Source organism: Asterias rubens, chromosome 3, assembly GCF_902459465.1.
Source record: "Asterias rubens chromosome 3, eAstRub1.3, whole genome shotgun sequence".
Classification (NCBI taxonomy): Eukaryota; Metazoa; Echinodermata; class Asteroidea; order Forcipulatida; family Asteriidae; genus Asterias; species Asterias rubens.
The window spans coordinates 5,945,876-5,961,340 of record NC_047064.1 but is presented as its reverse complement, the minus strand read 5'-3'; the positions used below and the strand labels follow the sequence as shown (position 1 = coordinate 5,961,340).

The window sequence follows — 15,465 nt, the reverse complement described above, 5'->3', positions numbered from 1 at the left end:
ATGAATTGGTTCCTGCTCTCAGTTTTGCTGGTGGTCACACCAACGGGTAAGTTTGATTTTGATTTTTTGTTTAATGTGATTTTAAAATTTGTGTTTCATTTTAGGCCAGACAGCTTAAGAATAGTGTTTTTACTTACTTAACTTTTTAAAGTTTCAGTTCATGAATTTGAAGCTTCAAGCTCGCCAGAACTTGAAACTAGGAAAATTGGGATGAATTAATGATCCAGACCATGTCACCATCGATTAACAACTTTTAAGAAGGGTATGATGCTAAATTCAGCTTTAAATGAAACAGGTAGGCCCAGTTGTGATTGGACATTTTTGTGCTGAGATCCTTTCATCTCAAACTTGTTTCTTTGTTTACAAGTTTTTTTAAATCTCCATTTTGTTCTCTGTCTGAAATACTTCAATAACTTTGCTAGGCATGCAACTTCTCATCAGCGTGTCAGCTGGTTTCCTTTTTTTCCTCTAGGTTTTGTCTTTGTGGTGTGTCTAAGAATCCAGTGGTCAAGTACACTGGGCTCAAGGTCTAGTGTTTCTGATCAGCTGAGTGTGGGTTTGAGTCCCAGTCTTGACACCTGTGTCTGAAGGACCGAAGCAATAGTGGTTAAAAAACCACGATTGCTTCAGTCCATTTAATGGGATGTCCCAGTGTGTTGTGTAATGCATGTACATTTAGTAGAACCCAGCACACTTATTATCATAAAGAGAAGGGGTTTGCCCAGTGTTTCTGGCATGGCTGCCAGCATTATGGTACCTCACCTTGTATCCCTTTTGAGATGTTGTATTGTGTTTGCTTTTGCTAATATCTAATCAAATGAACAAGTCCTACCTGATTTTCAGCACCAGTTGTATCATTTATGAAAGACATTGTGCATTAAAAATGTACACTTTTATCATTCTGTGTTTATGCACTTAAAAACCCAAATTCAAAGCTGATTTAGTCTTTTAAATAGGACAAAGTTCTCCTTAATAGTCTGTTCTAAAACTGTTGAAACAAAAAGAACATTAGTTATGTTGAACACAACTCAATTGATATACTTCTGTGGGTTGCAACTTTGGTTAATATAAAGGATGATCATTGAAGAAGTAACTATAACTACTAAATAGTAAACTTGCGGGTACAACCATGTAGAATAGCTCTTTGATCACTTAAAGTGACACGTTGCCTTGGACTGGACGAGTTGGGTCTATGAAAAATCGTTTGAAAACCGTTTGTTATGAAATGCATATGGTTGGAAAGATATTTTAAAAGTAGAATATAATGACCCAAACAAATATGCCTTGAAACTGCGTGGTTTTCCTTTTATTTTGTATACTAACACAGTCAGCCATTTTGGGGGGGGCAAGAATTTGACACCAGAAAATGGCATGACGTGTTAGTCGACGACGTATAAGGAAAACCACGCAGTTTCAAGGAATTATTGTTTGGATCATTATTTTTCTACTTTTAAAACATCTTCCCAACCTATTGCATTTCATAACAAAGGTTTTCAAACGATTTTCATAGACCCAACTCGCCCGATCAAAGCTCACCTTATGTAAGTTTATTGCCTTGAATCATGCTTGAATTTACAAGGTTGTATTTGTTTGATAACAAAATTTGAAGGGGGCTTGGGTAGGGGCGGACCGAGGGTAGTTTTTGGGACAGAGCAATTCTTTATCTTGTGTGCATTTTGTTTTATGAGACCCTGAAGGGGGATTTAAATTATGAGCCAATAAAAGATTATATAACCCAATTGTTTGCATTGGACACTGAGTGATGATTAGGCACACTACAAAGGGTCATTACTTATTCCCTGCTGAATTTGGTAAATTCTTTTTTTTTTGCTTCTTTAATGGGCAAAGACTATGAAGGAGTCATTAATTACATTTATATTGAAGGTAATTTAGATTTTCTTGAACCGTAGCAGTAATAGCTTTGTTGGCCGACTTTCAAATCCTCAAGTTGAAACTTCTTAAACTTGTTTTTTCCAGTCCTTGTTTAGAAATCCTCTTTAAATAACGAAACAATGATTTAATACTATACTTTGATTTTATTTTTTATATACTTGTGATTCTATAACTTGTATTTGCAATACTTACAATTGTGTCTTTAGACAGTAGGAAAGCCTTAAAAGCAGAAAAAAAGGAATGAGATGATTGCACGCTGTTACCAGCCAAAGCGATGTGTGGTATAAATGCACAAAGTTAATTGCCTCATCCTTTGACCCTAGGGGAGTCTTTCTCAAAAGTTTATATCGGCAGAGTCTTTGATCTCAAAGGGTTGAATCGTTTGGGCATTACAATTTTGTGCAAAAGACAAACAAAGAAATTTACCTAAGATTTAGAGAAGTATTCTGTGTAGAAGGTACTGTGACCAATCAACTGTCTTGCTACAGTTGCTTGGCACCCTGTGAAATAGACTAAGGAACACAAGTATCTATTTAAAAATAAAACAAAAAAAACCTTACATGCACATGTATGCACATGACATCGTTTGAGTATGCTGCCTATGGCTAGAGGCCAAAGGAGGCCACTCATTGGCCCATCCTGCTAGCTGCAAGTACATTGAGTTCCGTCTTTCATCATTACATGGTCATTTACATCTTAAGACATAAGATGCTGGCATGATGCATAAAAAAGTTCCATAAAAAACCCTATTGAATCATGCATTATTTATTTGTAAAATAAACTCATTTAAAAATCTATGTGTTCGAAAAGTTTGATGAGGTGTCATCTCAAGTTTCCATGTTATTCATTTCCAGGTTTCGCTCAGAGATGCCCGAGTGGTTGGACCATGTACCAAGATAGCTGTTTCATTATCTACACTAACTGGAGGAATTGGTATGATGCCAGGCTGGCTTGCCAAGCACAGCAGGGTGACTTGCCCATCATCACCAGCGTGGAGATGAATGTAAGGAGTTTGCTAAATTGAAGGAACAATGTAAAGAAAGTCCAATGGCGATGACTAGAGCAAGCTAGTCGAAACGTTGAGACCAATTAAAATCTCACTCCGAAGGAGTGAAGTTAATAATGGGAAGTCCCCTCGATCCACTAAGCGAAAGTAGTAATCCTGGCTGATTTCTTACCTCCCGCCCAGGTAGTAGTTAACAAGTAGGACAGTTATTTTTAGAACCGAGAAATCTCCAGAATTTAATGAAAGAACCCAGCACACGGAAGAGTTCACATAGCAAGCACCCTTGATAAGAGGTTCACACTTGGAGCTACAGTGATTAAGTTGTCTCGTGAGGCATTCTTTGTTTCACTACCAGAATTTTATAGTTGTAATAATAATGATCTTCAATTCATAGTAAACTCTTTCTCAATTGTTTTGGTTCATCATTATTTCATTGTCTTTGTGTGTTATTCTTGTTTTTATTGGCAGACATTTCTGATGACATTCACGCAGCAAGCAGGGAATACTGCCTGGATTGGACTGAATGATTTTGAGACAGAGGGAACATTTCAATGGAATGATGGCACAGCGTTAACTGCTCCTGTTGAGTGAGTTTGAAATATTTGATTTTTTCAATTTTTCAGTAGCTTTTATCAAGAAGTAAATTCTTTCTCAAATTGAAACCAGGTTAAGTAAGTTCCTAGCAACACCCTTAGCAACAGCTATAGCTGTATCTGCCATTCATATACAGCCTGAGCAAAACCATGTTCAGCAGTTCTTGACATTGACGCAACAATTCAACTGTGTTCAATCTTATTGAACATTTGTTTACTACACTTATGCTTTGTGAAAAGAGACACTGCTTCAGGGTTGGAAGACTCTGCTTCAGGGTTGAAACATGAGGACGTTACATTTTTAGGATGGAATACAACAATAAAGAATTTGCCTTGATAATTTAGAGAAGTGTTCTGTATATAGAAGTCGAAATTACCAACCCAACTGCCTTTCTACAGTTGCTTGAAACCCTTCAAAATCTGACAAAGGAACACAAATAATTATTTTGAAATAGACCTTGTACTTAACTGGTTGCCTGTATATTGCCTCAGTTGATATGATCCTAATGGAAATATTCATGATGTAAATTTGAGTACTATTACTGTTTATTTGACAGCACTCTGTGGATGAGTAACAATCCTAACGATCCTGATGGTTCAGAGGACTGTGCTGCACTGAGAGCCGATGGGACATGGGTGGATTTATCTTGCATTTTAAATAAACACACTTTGTGCCAAAGACCGAATGGTAAGTTTGCAAGTTATTCTATTTTTGTCTTGTGGGGTGTCATTGTCTAGCGATTAAGAGCACCAGATTCAAACTCTGGTGTTTTTTGTTGAACAGAGTGGGGGTTCCGAGAGTCGTTACACCTGTTGTCCTTAAGCAATACACTTAACCATGTTGCTTCAGCCTTCGGAATGGGGTATAAAGCCGTTGGTCCTGTGTGTTGTTTGATGCACCAAAAAAACCCACAGTGCACTAATATCGAAAAGAAAAGGTGCCCTGTCTTTTGCTGTGGTGCCCTTTGCAAATTTCCAATACAAATTTAAATTGTTCTCATAGTAGAAGTGCCCCCTTACCAGAGGTAAAATGCTGTGCCCCTCCAAGAGTGAAATTCAAGGGCTGAATTTATACCGTAGGCAACTCTGGGACGGATTGCCACCGATCATCAAAGAGTCGCCCTCCATCCAGCTGTTCAAGTCTCGCCTTAAGACTCATCTTTTTAAACAGTATTTCTTAACATTGTAAAATGAAAATGCTGTTAGAATTGTTGTTTTTGAACAGTATTTTTTAACATTGTATTGAACTTATTATAAGTCTCATCTTTTTTGAACAAGATTTTTAACATTGTAACTTTTTGTCAGTATTCTTAATTATCTAGTTTATTTAACTATTTTAAATGTTTAATACTTTGGTATGTGAATTTTTTGTCTGGTCCAGACTTATATTTTGTTACCTTTCCAGCGCCTTATTTCTTTTCTGTTTTATTTGAAATTTTCCAGATATTCCCCTGAAGTGTGATGAAGCCAACGGCTGGGTCTCGGCTGGTGGCAAGTGCCATAGGTATCAGAACTGGGACTCGACGTGGGACGATGCTAGGCGATACTGCCAGACCCTAGGTGGTGACCTGATCAGCATACAGACTGACGAGGAACAGAATGTAGCTAGGCTTCAGGTTCAGGCTAACTTTCAGTCCATCTGGATTGGCGCGTCCGATAAGGTGAGGATATTTGTTTTGATTGAAAGCTATCGATTTCAGCTTTTCCTCTGGTTTAGTTTCCGTCATTTTTGAATACCAAGATATAATAGTAATAATAATAATAATAACAATGATAAATAATAGTAGCTTCTTATAAAGCGGCGCTTATCCGTCACTCAGAGACTCAATGATGCCCAGCAGGTCGAAATTCTAGTTGAACCTAGTTAAACTGGGTTTAACTGGAACTAGTTGAAAACCAGTTGATAAACTAGTTAAACACAGTTAAAACCAGTTGGTTTAATATGGAAAATGGACAGACACCAACTGGTTTATAATTTAAACCTAGTTGAACACAGTTAAACCTAGTCCAAACCAGTTGGTTAATATGGAAAATGGACGACTTTGGTCACTATCCAGTTGAACCAGTTGACCCCAGTTAACTAGGTTCAACTGGAATTTTGACCTGGGCGCTCAAGGCGCTTTAACATTAGAAAAAATTCCTGCAAGATATATGGGACTGTACGTTTTTATATTATGAGACCTACTCTATTTACGTAGCGCCATGTGGGCGGGTTATTACACCTTTTCTTTAAACCACAAGAAGAACCGACTTAGAATTTTGTTAACAAATTGGGGTTGAACACAGACAAATTGGCTAGAGTGGGATTTGAACCTCTGATTTAATGAGCTGGTACTCTACCAATTGAGCTATCTAGCCATATGATGGTCTCCCTATTTTGTTAATCGAGGGTGCGAGTCAGAAACCATACAACCGTTAAATTCCCTGTAACCAGGGATCACACCCAACGTTACGATATAACCTGGGAAATGGTAGCCACTTAAGGGGAGGCGACTTTGATCAAGTTATAAACCATGTTATGGCTTCTGACCGGCACCCCTGAACAAAGATATTGACAACATATGGGAGACCGCCAACATTATGTCTCGATAAATTAGTTGGTAGGGCTTTTGGGCGTTAAACCGGAGTTCATGGGGTCAAGTCCCGCTCTAGTAAACCTTTGGTTGTTCAACCCTCAATTAGTTTAAATACAGGGGTTAAATAGGCGATCTGTTGGTTTGTCCATTATGAAATGTTCTGTCTGTCCAGTTTGAAAAAGCAAGCATTGAGCATCTTTGTTTTCACACGATGTGGACTTAAAAACGTTGTGTTCTTAGGACCCAAGGACCCCCTGCTTATTTTCGGTGAAATTCTTTTAGGTGAAAAGGATTTTTTTCGAGGTGAAGTCTCTGGAAATGGAATAGTCAAGATTTCTCTCCTTCTGATTATTTTCTTTGACAATGCACTCAAATGCATTCAATATTTGTATAATATTTTAGGGCTTACACAAATATTTGTAATCTAATATAAGCGCTAAGCTATAGTCTATTTGAATTCCTTTTGAACTTTAAACCCTGACAAGGACTTTTTTAGAGCAAAAAGAACCTTCTTTTTCCACTTGGGAATGATTTGTGGTAACATGAGAAAATCTCTCTTTTGAGCATTGAGTAGCATTGGTTCTGAGAAGAACTGATGGTTGACCACTCAACATTTCGATCAGTATGCTCTGTTGGGAAAATGCTGGACTCTGTTGCTCGATGCTGCTGTAGTACTGCCTCTGAGCAGACTGATAGATTATGTTGGGGGCGTCAACTTGGTTCTTTACAGAACCAACACTACTCAATGGACCCTTCCCATGATATATGCTAATTACATTCACGCATGCGTACAGACCCCGTTGGATTGGCAAACGCCATAGAGTTGTGCACTGAGGAGACGTGCAATCGCGTCTGCGTCACGCAGCCATTAGTCGTGTACAAAACAGCGCGATGTTCCCTCATTTTTCCAACCAAAACGTTAGTGCGCACGCGCTATGTGCAATTTACATACTTCATGGGAAGGGTCTATTCACACGGTGTTACCACAAACCTTTACTTCCACCATGGAAAGTTCCAAATCCTTTTTTTTATATTAAAGTTCATCCCATTATTCAAAATGTTTAAGATATTGTTAATTATACTTTTTATTTTATTTTACAAACTTTTAGATCAGTAATGTAGCTGGTTCCTACACTTGGCCTGATGGATCAGCGTTAAGTATGACCAATTGGGCACCAGGACAACCTGACAATCAGTACGTTCTGTTTTTTTCTGCACCATACTTGAATTTCATCTAAACTTGTTTGAGTACCTTTTTGTTAATTCTTGCCATCTTGATATGTATCTTTTTTAAAATTATATATACATGTTTTGTACATTAGTCTGATTGCTGTTTTCTTTTTGCCCTTGAAAAAATCAGAAAAACTTTAACTAAATAGCCTGAAATGTCTGTAAAACACTACACTATATTATCAAGTTGGTTAGCCCTTGTGCTCAATAAAAGTGTTCTTACTTTTTTTTCAAGGGCCAATTATTATGCCCCTTTTTTTTTTGACATTGTGCACATCCCAAGATTTTGTTATATTCTTTCCAGTGATGCTTTTTAAAGTTTTCTGTACTTTGAGAATGAATAGCTGAAAAAATCTAAATAAATTAAAAACTTTTTTACTTCTGATGTTCATCATCTGCTTTCCATGGATTTGTTTGTTTAGAAAAAAAAAAACCCAAAAACGATAACAATATTTTTCCATTGGCTGATCAGCAGAGTGTGGGTTTGAATCCCCAGCCGTGACACTTGTGTCTTGAAGCAATACACTTAACCATTACTTCGTCCTTCGGCTGGGACGTAAAGCCGTTGGTCACATGTGTTGTGAAACGCATGTAAAAGAACCCAGTGCAGCTAAAAAAAAAAAAGGGGTTCGCCCTGGTGTTCTTGGCTGTGGCTGCTGTATGCGCCGTTGCACCTTGTAAACCCATAAGGTGCTACATAATTGGGTCTCAGAATTCATCACTGCAATAACCTATCTTTCTAAGTTTATCACTGTATACTCAGCACCTTGAGTACCTTGTTTGGTAGGTACGTGCGCTATATAAGACTTCGATAATATTATTATTATTAAACGACCTTAAAAAAATCTGGTCCAGATGCTTTTTAATGTTTATACATGGATTGTTTCCCTCTTGTTCTCTTGAAAAAAAAAACTTTCAAAAGAATTATCACAGTTCAGTTCTTACATTTTAAGCAAACAGCTTTTAAAGTTTTACTAGAAAAATAACCCTTTTCTGTATGGAAATGTAAAGAATTGATGAACAAGTTTTTCTTTAAAACTACCATTGTCTACCATTTAAGCTAAGTTGTGTGTTGTGTGTCATCTTAAGTATGTTTTTAATTGGGAAGATAGTGCTTTCTGCTCTACCAGCAAGGCATCTGATGGATGATACCCAAACTTAAATCCATATGGACTGTGAAGGGGGTCCCCAGGAGTAGGTGAAAATGGCCCCTGGAAAAATAGTTGGTTTGTAGCCCACACCTTGAACAAATATTACTCTCTATTTTTGGAAGAACTAAACCTTTATTGAAATTTCCACACAATATTGAATCAGGTTTTTCTCTCTGGGAGGTAACTGTGCTGGTATCCTAGACATGTCTACCAATGGAGAATGGAGTACATCCCCTTGTACCTCACAACGGAAATTCATCTGTGAGAAAGATGAAGGTAAGATGGGGGTGTATCAGAATTTGTTTACTGCTGAGCCAAATTTCCATAAACCTGCTACAGAATAAATTATTAGCACAGGAAATTTTGCTGGGCAGAAAGTAGTTACCAGGCAAGTTACCATGTTAGTGACTGGTTCCCTGCTAGTTGAATTGCTACACCTGAAAAATGTGCTAAGCACCATTTTCTGCTCAGCAGCTTTAAGACATGTTGGCCTTTGCCCAATTTGCTAAGCACAATATTATCATAAGCAAAAATAGGTTACCAGCCCCAAAACTAAGGAAATTATCATCTTTGATGTAGGAGGAAAACCCCAGAAATATATTCCAGGGGAAAACCACGCAGTCAGACAGAGACTGAAAACCTAAATCTAAATGTTATATTGATTGATAGAAAGCTCCAGTTGGGATTTAAACAGGGGTTCCAGAGGTGGAAGGCGAGGAAAGATACCAACCTCACTGCCTGTACAGTGCACTGTTTTGTATGATACTAAATCTTTTATGTTGATGTGTAGGAACTTGTCCTGTTGGATGGAGAATCCATGGTGGTCAATGCTATCAGTTTAATACCTACTCAGCGATGACTTGGACTGATGCTAAGCATAACTGTGAGGCACAAGGTGCTTTCTTAGCATCCATCTTCAGGTAAGTTTTAGCTCCAGTTCCGATTTCTTTCCCCTTGTATAAATCTGAACAATTGTGATTAGATAGCCTGACAAATTCATGAAAGCCTACACCATGTGTACATTTAAGTCAGCCCTTGAACTCTATTAAAATATTCTAAATTTGTTTCCAATGATCAAATACCATGGCTGTCTTTTCAATATGTGGTCTTTAATGAAGATGAAACTTTCACTTAAGACATTAAATAAACAAACATCTCATGGGTTAATAAAAGTTTGTTATAAGACACAAGTGGATTTGATATGTTAATTTTGCGTCGGGGATAAAGATTGTCATTTGGTTTTAACTTTCACACTAAGCGTTGTATACTCAGTACTTCCCCGAGGTCTGTGAACAAAAACCAGCCAAATTACTCAGTTGGGATTCGAACCAATGACCTTTGCATTGCCATTAGGACACCACGCTAGCCTGATGGCTAGAGGCAGTTTGAATTCTTAGCAGCGGGTACCGCACTGAATTAATAAATGTTAATTTTTGCATTGGGGCTAAACAAAACAATTTGCTCATCTATTGTCTAAATTATTTGAGTCCTAAGATAAATGTTTCAATTACTGCTGAAAAGCAGTTATTGAAACTAATATCTAATTATCTAACTTTTTAATGGTACAAATGTATATGGCAATGCTCTTATTTACTATTTTGTTGACATTATTCAATTTATAATTCTTGTTTTTTCCCCTAATGTTTCAGTGATGATGAGAATGACTTTGTGTTCCGCCAGTTTGATGATCTGACAGGGGTTGGCGTCACTGACATCTGGATTGGAATATCAGGTATAACAAAACTTCTCAATCAAACTGCAGGACCCTATTTCATAGGACTGCTCATAATGGCTGATTTGTTTTTGCTCTGTGCAATTTCTATTCCTTTATAGCATTGCCAACAGTAAGCACAGGAAGAAGCAAGATAACTTAACCTTTCGGTGCTTACTGTGATCAAAAGAATGACCTAACATTGCAAATATACATATTGCTAACCTGTTAAAAATGCTTGCGCTTACACAGACTTTTCTGCTGAAGGATTCTATGAAATTGGACATAGGTCAACAGCGTCAGAGCCTACAGCACTGCTGTGACAATGTCACCTAAAGTGCAAGACCTTGAAGCAGTTCAACCTTTTCAAATTTTTAGCAAAAGCTCAACTACCTTAAAATAATCGAAAAGTTAAAACAAACAGCTATGTGGAAATGCGCTTAACTATGCTTGAAAACACTCAGATGTGGTAGGTAAAGTAAATATTGGAAAAGTACACAGCCCCCCTCCCCCACACCCCCTGACGAAAAAAAAAACAAATAAAAGAAACAAACAGCATCAACAACAGCAACAACAACAACAACAACAACAACAACAACAGCAAAATCAACAACAAACCTAAAACTGGAATAGAATAATATAGCACAATAACGAAATCCCCCTGTTTGCAATTCAACCTTGAATTTTTTTTTATTTTATTGAAACTAGAAGGAAAACAAACAGGTGAGACAGAAGAGAAGTACTGGTGTTATTTTGTGTGTATTTTGTTGTTAGATTACAGCTTGGATGGTCAGTTTGCATGGGTTGATGGTGCATCAGTGTCTTACAATAACTGGAATCCAGGAATGCCTGTAGACACGTTGAACCAACCGGACTGTGGAACCATCTACCTTGGTAAGTTTTTTCTAATTTGCTACTTTATTTTTATTTGAACTTTATTTCATTACACATCCAACAGCACAATTAGTGTTAATAACATGATGAATAGGAAACAAGAAGAAATGTTTAGTTTTCTGTGGGAGGAAATCCCCTTATGGGAAAACCCATGTAATCAGGAAGGAATCGAAAAGGTCCGCAGAGGTGAGAGTTAGGGGAGAGAAACCAGAGAGACGGTGAACCCAAATACACAATTCTGAATGAATGTGTATGGAACAATGGTACCAGTGTTTGGTCATCTGGAGGTTGCTATACAAAAGCTTACCTCAAACCATTTGACTTAGCAACTGTCTCTGTATTATGACTAAGCAACTGTCTCTGTAGTCTGAGGAATTTAAATGTAAGCGGTTACTTCTGACTAAAAGCAAGTCATTGTACAAGACTATTCAAATCTAACTCGCAAATGGCTTATTTGACAGAACATGCAGAAGCTTCAACTTATTACTTGTTCTTTTTTCCCCTCTTCTGTAGGTGACAGTGCTGCCCGATGGGACACAGCAAATTGCTTTCTTCTTCAATCATTTATTTGTAAAGTCCCAGTTGGTATGTGTACAGATTAATGTTATCATTATTTTTTAAGATAGGGTTTACTTTTGATAATTGTCTAAACCTTTAGTTTTGTATTTTTGATGATGCAAAGAGTCTGTAATCCTTTTGGAGTTGTAACATCTGGGAGGTTCCGGGGACCAAGGCCTTCACACAATTTTCCATGAGTTTTCACATTCGTCCAATTTCATCAATGGTCATTTGGGATTCTCTGGATGAAGTTATTTTTTATCTAAGGGGCGTTTGCAAAGTTTACTTTCTAGTGCCGATTTATTGTTTTTCCTCAGGTCAACAAGTATTCCCACTGGATCCAATGTCTGGTAAGTAGACATACTAACACTTTACAGAAACTGTACTTATTTTCAAACATAGTTGAGACTTCATGTGATGTCCATCTTATATACAGTAGCTCTTTTAAAACTTTGCATGACTTCATTGAAATCTAATCACACACATATAAACCATTGCACTTTTTTAAAAAGAACTTGTTCAAACTGTTCAAATCAGTTCGATGGCATCAGGACAAATGAGGTGCTGCTGGTGCTGCCCTTGGCCACTGCCATTAGTTGTTATACTTAGAGGATGTGTAAGGTTTTCTGTAATACTGTGAAATAATCTCTCATGAGTTTTGTGGTGGTTCTGACACTTCATGCGTTGATCACCAAAGGGTGTCTCTAAAAACTTTACACTTTAGAAATGGCTGCCGAATAAAAAATATTTGATTCTAGGGTAATATGTTTAGTATGTATGGGTAGCTTATGGACCCAACTTTCGTATGACACCAAAAAGTCAGAAAATATTTCATGATTGGGTGAGCACTGCTCATTTTTGTAAAGGGTATGAAAAGTAGGTTGCGCAGTAAGTAGCCTTCCAATGAGTGAGAGGTAAGTTTTTTGGAGCTTATTCGCTCCAAGATGTCGGCTACTTATTCTTCAGAGAGCAGTGCTCACCCAAGCATGAATTATTTTCAGGCTTTTTTGTGTCATATGAAAGTTGAGTCCAATAGCTATCCATACATCCAAACCTTTTTCCCCACAGTATCATATATTTTTTATTCGGCAGTCGTTTCAAAAGTGTGTTTCTTTTTTTTGAGACACACGGTATAGGATGCATTGCGAAAGTCCAGCATTCTCCTGAAGCTTTTTCACTCCAAGATGTCGGCTACTTATTCTTCAGAGAGCAGTGCTCACCCAAGCATGAATTTTGTTCAGGCTTTTTTGTGTCATATGAAAGTTGAGTCCAATAGCTATCCATACATCCAAACCTTTTTCCCCACAGTATCATATATTTTTTATTCGGCAGTCGTTTCAAAAGTGTGTTTCTTTTTTTTGAGACACACGGTATAGGATGCATTGCGAAAGTCCAGCATTCTCCTGAAGACGATCAGAGCATACATGAGTGTTCAAAACATTGAGTTAAACCACCTGCGCTTTTCAGAACCACCACAACTCATACAGATCATAACAAGGTGTTACCACAAACCTAGATTGCATTCATTTGTCAAGTTTCAAATCCAACATATATTGAGTAGGAGATAGTTCTAGTAAAATTAACTTTCTGAATAAGAGACTTTTGAACACTAGGTGGCAGCAGACTTACCAGGTAAATTGCCATCCGTTTACAGAAATCTGAGCATGCCACTGATCTATAGTACAATAGAGATCAGTATGCACACATTACTGAGAACAATGGATTTACCTGGTAAGTCTGCTGCCAGTCTATTGTCATCAAAATCGGTAATCATCTAATCTTTTCTGCTAAATGAGTTATATGAGTTTTTCTTTTCTCAATTTTTGTCTGTCTTCTTCACCAGGGGTTGGTAACTGCCCAACTGACTGGAGCTTGTTTGGTGATTTCTGTTTCTTCGTGGATACCACCCAGACGTCCTTCAATGATGCAGAGACCAGATGTGAAACCAAGGGAGCCAAACTAGCCAGTATCCACTCAGCTGAGGTGCAGTCTTACCTCTCATGTAAGTCAAACTGTACCACGGTTGCAAACTCTTGTCAAAGACTAGTCTTCACACTTGGTGTAATCTCAACATATGAATAAAATAACAAACCTGTGAAAATGTTTAGCTCAATCGGTCGTCGAAGTTGCGAGATAATAGTGAAAGAAAATAACACCCTTGTTGCACGAAGTTGTGTGCTTTCAGATGTTTGATTTTGAGACCTCAAATTCTAAATCTGAGGTCTTGAAATCAAATTTTTTGAAAAATACTTCTTTCTCGAAAACCATGTTACTTCAGAGGGAGCTGTTTCTCACAATGTTTGATACAGTGTGTATACTATCAACCTCTCCCCATTACTTGTAATCAAGAAAGGTTTTATTTTGAGTAATTACCAATAGTGTCCACTGCCTTTAAAATATACCGACCTTTCCATATAATCAGATGAACAAATTTGAAAATATCCCTGATTATTGAAACTATTTCCACATTATGACCAATGTGATTCTTATAAATCTCCCTGATTGATGTACACAACCTGATTGCAAGATGCAAATGTTAGCAGCTCTGCTATTCATACCCTCACTCCTGGGCCCAGTTTCATGGCTCTGCTTATTAAAGATAAAGTATACCTTAAGTTTTTCGAACTGTTGGATTGTTTTAATCTTATATGAATGTAGATTCATAAAATACAACTAACATGCCAAAAAATGGTTGCGTATTTTTAGATATCACCGAAAATTCTGAGTGAATACATCCACGCAGGAAAATAATCAAATTTCAATTCAATTCAATCAACATTTATTTCCATATCGGTGAAAAAAAGGAGAATAATAAACAAATTAAGTACAATTTTTGAATAGGAATATGCAATCTAAAATCTAAAAATGTTGTTTTTTTTTTGTTTTGTTTTAAGCCAAGGTTTTTTTTGGCAAATAATTATGTTAATCTTTGTCAACAGTGAGAACGTCCATGAGTAATACCAATCTATGGATTGGATTACATGACCGCAGCAACGAAGGCATCTTTGAGTGGGTTGACAAAACACCTGTAAGCTTAAAAATATTTTATTTGTTTTATTTATCAATTTTATTTTTGATATAAGTTCATCCCGAACAAAGATTTTGGTTAGGGGCTACAAGAAGAAAACATTTATGATGAAAATAAGCCGGGGGGAGCTGAAGGTAGGAATTGATATTCCTTATCATCTTTACACATTTTCAGGTGTAAAAGCACCATGTCACATGTGTAAATCTCTTTTGAGTAGTTTTGGTTCTTTATAAAGACCTATTGGTTGGTTACTCACATTTAAAAAAATTTCAAAAGTGTAACGTGAGTAATAATTTTTTGTGTCTTGTGTGTCATATTTGACACATGTTTCTGGATCTAGAAACAAGACATACTTTAACAAAAATGCAAAACCCAGACACACCACTGAAACAGAGATGCAGGCCTGAGGAATTGCCTAAAATCTAAGAAAACTGTTGAAAGGCTTTCCCAGTGCACCCGCTCAACGGAGCACAAGACAAATAAAATATGTTGCAATATGCAAAAGCAAGACAAAGCAAAGCAATAAACAAAGTGTTGTTATATATTTGGTTTGCAGTAACACCATGTGTGTATCTACTTACCAGGTAGAGTTTGTTCTAAAAGAACTGTCTTTCTTTATTCTACTACCGCAGAGCAGAATTTATCGGGTGTTTTGGAGACTTCTCAGTTCTGAAAAGAACTGTCCTGCTTTTTAGCTATTACCTGGGCGAATGGTATAGAAATAGACTGGACTACAACTATAGCTTATAGGATCATAATTAATTGCACTACCGTGGAGTCAGTTCTTAAATTGGTCTCAACGTTTCGACTAGCTTGCTCTAATCA

At 37.2% G+C, this 15,465-nt stretch overlaps 1 protein-coding gene across 1 annotated transcript in view; it reads left to right on the top strand.

Annotated features, from left to right (window-relative positions):
- Positions 1 to 15,465, top strand: part of LOC117288001 (macrophage mannose receptor 1-like) — a 55,154-nt gene continuing 39,689 nt past the window's right edge. The window contains exons 1-14 of the mRNA XM_033768667.1: positions 1 to 46; positions 2,748 to 2,896; positions 3,368 to 3,486; positions 4,050 to 4,180; positions 4,936 to 5,153; positions 7,178 to 7,263; positions 8,613 to 8,725; positions 9,240 to 9,369; positions 10,099 to 10,181; positions 10,935 to 11,054; positions 11,568 to 11,639; positions 11,930 to 11,962; positions 13,456 to 13,614; positions 14,552 to 14,640. Of these exons, the coding sequence (XP_033624558.1) occupies positions 1 to 46; positions 2,748 to 2,896; positions 3,368 to 3,486; positions 4,050 to 4,180; positions 4,936 to 5,153; positions 7,178 to 7,263; positions 8,613 to 8,725; positions 9,240 to 9,369; positions 10,099 to 10,181; positions 10,935 to 11,054; positions 11,568 to 11,639; positions 11,930 to 11,962; positions 13,456 to 13,614; positions 14,552 to 14,640 (1,548 nt within the window). The remainder of the gene's footprint in view (positions 47 to 2,747; positions 2,897 to 3,367; positions 3,487 to 4,049; positions 4,181 to 4,935; positions 5,154 to 7,177; positions 7,264 to 8,612; positions 8,726 to 9,239; positions 9,370 to 10,098; positions 10,182 to 10,934; positions 11,055 to 11,567; positions 11,640 to 11,929; positions 11,963 to 13,455; positions 13,615 to 14,551; positions 14,641 to 15,465) is intronic.